A 7,285-nucleotide genomic window follows, 5' to 3' on the forward strand; every position below is an offset into this window, starting at 1 on the left:
TGCAGGCTTTTTGGGGTGTGAGACTGGCGGGGGGGGAGGGGGCGAGCCCACCTTGAGCGTCCTCGGTGCCCAGCCCTACCTGGCCGCTGGCCGGCCTCAGCCACAGCCTGCGGCCCACAACGAACTAAAGCAGGGCGCGGCGCCCCCAACGGCCGGCGAGAGAAGGGGCCTGGAGGGCGCGCCGGGGGAAGGCTGCGGCGGGCGGGGAGCCTCAGCCGGCAGCTGCACCCCATCCCCCGGGAGGGTTGGGGAAGGCCGGGCCGATCAGCGGAAGAACGGGGTGGCGGGAAGTCGCCTCCATGCTTGCGCAGCTCTCCCGGCCTTTCCTCCCGTCCTCCCAGCCCGCTCCCCCGCCCGGGATGCTCCGCGCCACTCCGCGCCTTTGGCCCTGGCTCAAGGTCTTGTGATGTGATTAGCAGAGCCAGCGCCTTGTCCTCAGACACTCAGCCCAGCCCGGCAGGCCCCGGCGCTGAAGCCCTGTTTACTGCAGCCTGGGCGGGGAGGGGGGCGGAGAAACGGGCCCAGGCTCCTCCGAGCGAGACTGCCGCGGCCGCGTGGCCACTCCCGCCCCCACCCCCACCGCGTCTCCACGTGCAGTCGGGATGGAGCCACCACCCACCGGACGCAGGCCCTGAGCCCCCGCCCCCCGGCCGGAGCACTCTTTGCAAGGCAGCCGGACCGCGCGGACGGTTGCAATATTCTCGCATTTTGCAATTCCCGCGCCCAGTCTAGAACCGAGAGTAGATTAAAGCTCCGCAATTTCGCCTAGCAGGATCGGACGGGGAGAGACACGTCCAGAGCTGCAGAACCCTGGCCACGTTAAACGTGCAGGGGATTTCCAACAGTGCAACCCCAAAGGAGGGGAGCCTTATCTTCCCGCCGCCACCCGGCAGCACCCAACAGGAACGAACTCCACGCCGCCGCGGGCGCTCGGGCACCCTGCCCCGCCCCAAGGCCTCCCGCCCCCTCCCCCGGAGGAAAAAAAAATTGGCGGCGGCCAATGGGAGGCCACGAAGGCGCTTGACGTACGCGAGCCGGCGGGCGGCGTTGCCTGGAGACCCCGGCGGGGTCAGCGTTCTGTCCCCTCCCCCGGCACGCCCGCCCCGCCGCTGCCGCGCTCCCGGGCTCTATATAGGGCGCGCGCTCGCGGGCCGCGGAGTTCCAGCAGTCCGCGAGCTGTCGTCGGCTCCGCGCGGGGGGGGGGCGGGCCGGGCACCCCGGGGCGCGGAGGCGCGCTCTCTGCTTCTCTCTCCTTTTTCCCCCCCGCTCCGCACTCCCGGGCACCCTCAAACCAGTCCACGCTGCTTCCCTCTCCCTCTAGTCTCGTCCCCCGGCAAACTTTCGGTCCCTCCCCCGCCGGTCACCCGTTATTCGTCGTGGCTCGAGCCCGGCCGTACCGCCCCGAGGGCTCCTGCGGACCTCCCTGCCTGCAAGTCCGACCATTACACGATCCAGAAACATGTCGACCACGCTTCTGTCCGCCTTCTACGATATCGACTTCTTGTGCAAGGTACGCGAGGGAACAAGGAGGGAGGAAGGCGGGCAGGCAGGAAGCCCCTCGAGTTTTCAGACTTTGCTTCTGCCCTCCGCTTTGGGGGCACCCCTCCCCACCTTGACTTTGGGGTCGGGAAAAGTCCTGGAGTTTGCTGTAGTGTGTGCTCGTGCTTTGTGGGCGGGGAGAAGGAGCAGGGAGGAAGGGCAGGAGGGAGCCGCTGTCGCTGTTTAGTTTCTCCGGCGCCGACCGCGGCCACGCTGCCCGGGGCTTCCCGGACGGGGTTTGCGCCGCCCAGGCTGGCGGCCCACGGGCTTGAGGATCACATGTCGAAACCGACCGCGGCCTGGGGTGGGAGTCGGCTCCTCCCAACGCGAACTTGCTTCTTTTGCGCGTGTACGGGTGGAGGGTGGGGGCCGAATCGAAATCTGCGAGAAGGAAGAAGAATCAGAAGGCTGAAGTTCCTCTGCAACTCGCCCCAACTCATCCCTCCCTTCCCATATTTCATCCCGTCCTCGCCCCCCTCCTTTTGGCAGACGGAGAAATCCCTGGCCAACCTCAATCTGAACATGCTGGACAAGAAGGCGGTGGGGACGCCCGTGGCCGCCGCCCCTAGCTCGGGCTTCACGCCGGGCTTTCTCCGAAGGCACTCGGCCAGCAACCTGCACGCACTCGCCCACCCCGCGCCTAGCCCCGGCAGCTGCTCGCCCAAGTTCCCGGGCGCGGCTAACGGCAGCAGCTGCGGCAGCGGGGCGGCGGGCGGCCCGGCCTCCTACGGCACCCTCAAGGAGCCGTCAGGGGGCGGCGGCACAGCCCTGCTGAACAAGGAGAACAAATTTCGGGACCGTTCGTTCAGCGAGAACGGCGAGCGCAGCCAGCACCTCTTGCACCTGCAGCAGCAGCAGCAGCAGCAGCAGAAGGGGGGCGGAGGCTCGCAGATCAACTCGACGCGCTACAAGACTGAGCTCTGCCGGCCCTTTGAGGAGAGCGGCACGTGCAAGTACGGCGAGAAGTGCCAGTTCGCGCACGGCTTCCACGAGCTGCGCAGCCTGACCCGGCACCCCAAGTACAAGACGGAGCTGTGCCGCACCTTCCACACCATCGGCTTCTGCCCCTACGGGCCGCGCTGCCACTTCATCCACAACGCCGACGAGCGGCGGCCCGCGCCGTCGGGGGGCGCCTCCGGGGACCTGCGCGCCTTCAGCGCGCGGGACGCGCTGCACCTGGGCTTCCCCCGGGAGCCGCGGCCCAAGCTGCATCACAGCCTTAGCTTCTCGGGCTTCCCGTCGGGCCACCACCAGCCCCCGGGGGGCCTCGAGTCGCCGCTGCTGCTCGACAGCCCCACGTCGCGCACGCCGCCGCCGCCGCCCTCTTGCTCCTCGGCCTCGTCCTGCTCCTCGTCCGCTTCGTCCTGCTCGTCGGCCTCCGCGGCCTCCACGCCCTCGGGCGCCCCGACGTGCTGTGCCTCGGCAGCGGCTGCGGCCGCCGCGGCCCTGCTGTACGGCACCGGGGGCGCCGAGGACCTGCTCGCGCCGGGCGCCCAGTGCGCGGCCTGCTCGTCGGCCTCGTGCGCCAACAACGCCTTTGCGTTCGGCCCGGAGCTGAGCAGCCTCATCACGCCGCTCGCCATCCAGACCCACAGCTTCGCCGCCGTGGCCGCCGCGTACTATCGCAGCCAGCAGCAGCAGGGCCTGGTGCCCCCCGCGCAGCCCCCGGCGCCGCCCAGCGCGCCCCTCCCTGCCAGTGCCGCCGCGCCGCCCTCGCCGCCCTTCAGCTTCCAGCTGCCGCGCCGCCTGTCCGAGTCGCCCGTGTTCGACGCGCCCCCTAGCCCCCCGGACTCGCTGTCGGACCGCGACAGCTACTTGAGCGGCTCCCTGAGCTCGGGCAGCCTCAGCGGCTCCGAGTCCCCCAGCCTCGACCCCGGCCGCCGCCTGCCCATCTTCAGCCGCCTGTCCATCTCCGACGACTGAGGCGGCAAGAGGGCGCCAGCGCGGAGGAGGAAGGGAAGGCCGTTCTGGGGCTGTTGGAGGGCGCCCCTGCCATCTGGAGTCCTGTTAGGGGCGGGGAGGGGCACGGGAGTCGGTCGGGGGGGGGTGACAGGCCACGAGCAGACTGCGGGCCGCACCGAGCACTTGGACTCGAACTTGTGTGCCGGGAGGGGCCCCCACCCCTCCCCTTTCGGTTTCCTCTTTTTTGTTTTTTGGTTTTTTTTAATTATTTTTATTATTATTACGAAGTTTCATTCTTGTTGAGCAAAAAAAGCCAACGAACTTTTGTATTGATGAACAAAATTTTCACAACAGGGCAGTTGTGATGCGAACAGAACAAAAAAACCAAACACTTAAAACTTCTTTAGGTCTCCTAGGAGTTTGGGACTTTAGGGGAAAAAAATCAACCCAGCACCAGCAGCTACCAACCACCATTCCATATCTTCACTTGAAAAGCATTAGTTACAGTCCAGATGTGGGAACTCTTATCTCGAGAGAAGTTCCTAATTGTCGTTTGTCTCAGACCAGTGTAAACAAGCCAGCCAGCCACCACCTTGCTAAACCTCTAAGCTTCTGGAATCCAATATTGTACCAGGAATATGCCTTGATTGTAGTCTTCAGCTCCATAGGTTTTTGTTTGACACAAAGTTATTTACGTCTGGGAAAAAAAAAAACAAAAAAAACCCCACCTGCATTCCAAAGTTTCCTACTGGTTACTGGTGTTATTGCCACCACTTAGTGGATGTTTAATTTTAGAACCATTTTGTCTGCTCTTTTCTGGAAGCCTTGGGCAGAGCTTAGTTCCTAATCGTTGGGGGGAATAACTGCTGAATTTTTAGCTGTTTTGAGTTGATTTCGCACCACTGCACCACAACTCAATATGAAAAAACTATTTAACTTATTTATTATCTTGTGAAAAGTATACATTGAAATTTTTGTTCATACTGTATTTATCAAGTATGATGAAAAGCAATAGATATATATTCTTTTATTATGTTAAATTATGATTGCCATTATTAATCGGCAAAATGTGGAGTGTATGTTCTTTTCACAGTAATATATGCCTTTTGTAACTTCACTTGGTTATTTTATTGTAAATGAGTAAAAAAATCTTAATTTAAGAGATTGTATGTAATATTTATTTCATTAATTTCTTTCCTTGTTTACGTAAATTTTGAAAGATTGCATGATTTCTTTACAGAAATCAATCCTGATGCTGTGGAAGTAGTTTGAGGAATATCTTAATGAGTTTTCTTAGAATGTATAATGGTTGTAGCCCATCCAACTTTAATGAAAAAAAAAGTTGACCACATACTTTGCAATCAGGCTTCAATGTGGCATGCTTTTCTCATTCCAACTTTTTTTTAAACAAGAAAAAGCTTTGTTGTTCCACCAATTCTGTGACCTACTCTGCGTATAAAGACCTATGTAGCAATAATGGGGTGGGGGGTTAGTCTCACAGTGCCTTTGGAAGGGCCAGAACTTGCCTTAAATCTTCCTCAACCAAATAAGTATTTTTCTATTAGTCCTTGAGAGAATTTGAATGTAGGATGGGTTCAACTGCACAAAAGGAAAAGATATTTACCACTTTCTTATATAGATCTAAAGTGAAGAGGCCACCTCTTAGTGCTAAAAAATGGTATGTAGTACATGAATATGCCTTGTTTCATTACAGAAAATTCCAAAACTTGTACTTTTGTTTTTTTTTGCGTGTGTAGAAGGGCAGGAATGCTTTCCTGGACAGCGGATGAATGAGCAGTAGCTTAGTGCGTACGTAGGTACAGTTGGAGCACTATGTATGTATGTACTCTGGACTACTTTGACAGAAGTAGGATTTTGAATGTAACAAGATAAGTCAACTTGAGTTGTAATATATTTTGGGGAATCAGTTCACTACAAATTGTGACTGTAAACATTGTACTGTAAATGTTTTGTAGTTTTCCCCCAATAAAATTTTTGGGAAAAAAGGTATTAATGTGTAAGATGCTTGCTTTTTTTTTTTCCCAAACTGGAACATCCGAGTGTTTCCGCTTACCACCACCTTGTCAGGCATCGCCCAGGCCTCGGAGGGGTTGGGGGGCTAAGATTTTGGGAGCTGGCACAGGCCGGGTTCAGAATGGCCTGCCCCTATATTTTATAGCAAGTTCTTCAGCTGAAGTAATTATTTGGACTGTCAAGGGCATTAGTTAGCTGTTCCCCTTGGTAATAAGATGCATCCCTGTGTTGGCTGGCTGGCTGGTGGCAGGCCCTGGCTGAAGGCCTGAAGGGGTGTGGCCCGCCTGTGAGTCACCAAATGGGTCACGTGTCTGCGGTGGCAGCTGAAGGTCCGATTTTTTTTTTATTTTTTTTCTTTTTTGCTGGGACGCGCAGGGAACGGAGCGGCCAGGGCTAGGGTGGGGAATGCGGGAGGGTATGGCCAGCCCCAGGCCTGCAGGCCCCTAGAGTGTTCCACTGCGGAAGAGGAGGCGGTGGGGTTAGGCCCAGCCTCTCTCGGGCTGAGGAAGCAGAGTTTTGCCTGCACTTTGGGAAGCCTGGTTGTGTCCTTGTCCGAAGAGGAAGGAAAGAGGAGGAAGATGGAACAGGTCAAACTTATATCTGGGTAATGTGTGTTTATGCGGACAGCTTCCTCTGGGAGTGAGTGCACACGTTTTTTATGCAAAAGGATTAGTGTCTGCTTCAGGCGACTGTAAGTGGCCAGAAAGCAAATTGCAGCCCAGGCCTCTAGAAGAAGGAAGAAAAAAAGAAACGGCACCAATTTGTCTGCCGGTTCGCACACAGTTGAACAAAACCTTGGTACGGTTTTTTGGTTTTTGGTTTTGCTTTTTGTTTTCTTCCTACCGTCACTTTCAAGACTTCAAAGTCAGGTTCATAAATCAATTCCTGTTTTTCCCTTCTCCCTCCTCCCCGCCTACCTACCCCCACGTCCCACCCCCCAGTTCAGACACTTTTTTCCAAAGTAGGTAAAAGATTTAGCAATAGTTTGTTTTCTTATCTACCACAGCTGGGCCCTATCATCCACTGCTTGCACCCCTCTGCTGGGTCTCCTGCGCCTCCCAGCTGAGCCGGGCGGGCCGGCTGGTGGGGGGGGTCGGTCTGGAGCCCGCGGGGCCTCGGGCAGCTGTTTCACGTTAGCCGTGATTGCGCTGGTGTTAACTGGAGCGTTTTGGTGCTTGGCTGCCAACGGGGATGGGCAACAGTTTCAGAGTTCTCCCAGATGCCGGGCCCCTGGCTAAGGGCCTCGGCTGTGGGGGAGGGGAAGCCTGCAGCCCAGGAGGGCTCGGCGGGCAGGACCTTGCGGGCTCCCTGGCCTCTCCACCATAAAGAATGTGCAGTGGGGAGGAAAAGTCTGAAATGCGGTGCTATTTAGGCCAAGCTGCATTTCAGAGGCCTTGTTTCCACCTCATTCCAAAACTTATTTCTTCTAAACAAGTACTTTTGATCGGCTGGAATGTCAGACTTGTTGGGGTAAGCCACATTCATTTTTTTAAAAATTGGTTTGTTTGAAAGCCCAACTGCTAGGATCTGATGTTTTGTGTTTGAGGCCCAGTGGAGCATGGCAAGCTGGGGGGGGGGGGGAATCATTCAGAAATTTCCTCTTGCCGCAGATCAATGGAGGGTATATCGGTCATTGTCTTTCTGCAGTGGCTGGAATGAACAGCAAACAAAACTCTGTGCTAAAGTATTCTTGTAAATGAAGGGGACTAGAAGTAAAAATTGCAAGTAAGGACAAGCCAGGATTCCTGTCACAGGCTGGGGAGCAGAACTGGAGCTCACTGGGTCCAAGACTGTGTTACACTCAAGATAA

The 7,285-nt window shown here is 56.9% G+C and overlaps 1 protein-coding gene across 1 annotated transcript; it reads left to right on the forward strand.

Annotated features, from left to right (window-relative positions):
* The first annotated feature begins 1,168 nt into the window (after positions 1 to 1,168).
* Positions 1,169 to 5,451, forward strand: ZFP36L2 (ZFP36 ring finger protein like 2). The gene is made up of 2 exons (XM_021701238.2): positions 1,169 to 1,510; positions 2,029 to 5,451. The coding sequence occupies exons 1-2, from the start codon at positions 1,460 to 1,462 to the stop codon at positions 3,460 to 3,462; spliced, it is 1,485 nt and encodes a 494-aa protein (XP_021556913.1). The 5' UTR covers positions 1,169 to 1,459; the 3' UTR covers positions 3,463 to 5,451.
* Positions 5,452 to 7,285: the final 1,834 nt, after the last annotated feature.

The sequence above is a fragment of the Neomonachus schauinslandi genome, chromosome 10 (assembly GCF_002201575.2).
Source record: "Neomonachus schauinslandi chromosome 10, ASM220157v2, whole genome shotgun sequence".
In the NCBI taxonomy this organism is placed as follows: Eukaryota; Metazoa; Chordata; class Mammalia; order Carnivora; family Phocidae; genus Neomonachus; species Neomonachus schauinslandi.

What these genes read in the sequence shown, in the direction of transcription:
- ZFP36L2 (XM_021701238.2), top strand. Translation starts at nt 1,460, where the DNA reads ATGTCGACCACGCTTCTGTCCGCCTTCTACGATATCGACTTCTTGTGC. An exon ending in ATATCGACTTCTTGTGCAAG is followed by an intron (nt 1,511 to 2,028) that starts GTACGCGAGGGA and finishes TCCTTTTGGCAG; the next exon opens with ACGGAGAAATCCCTGGCCAA.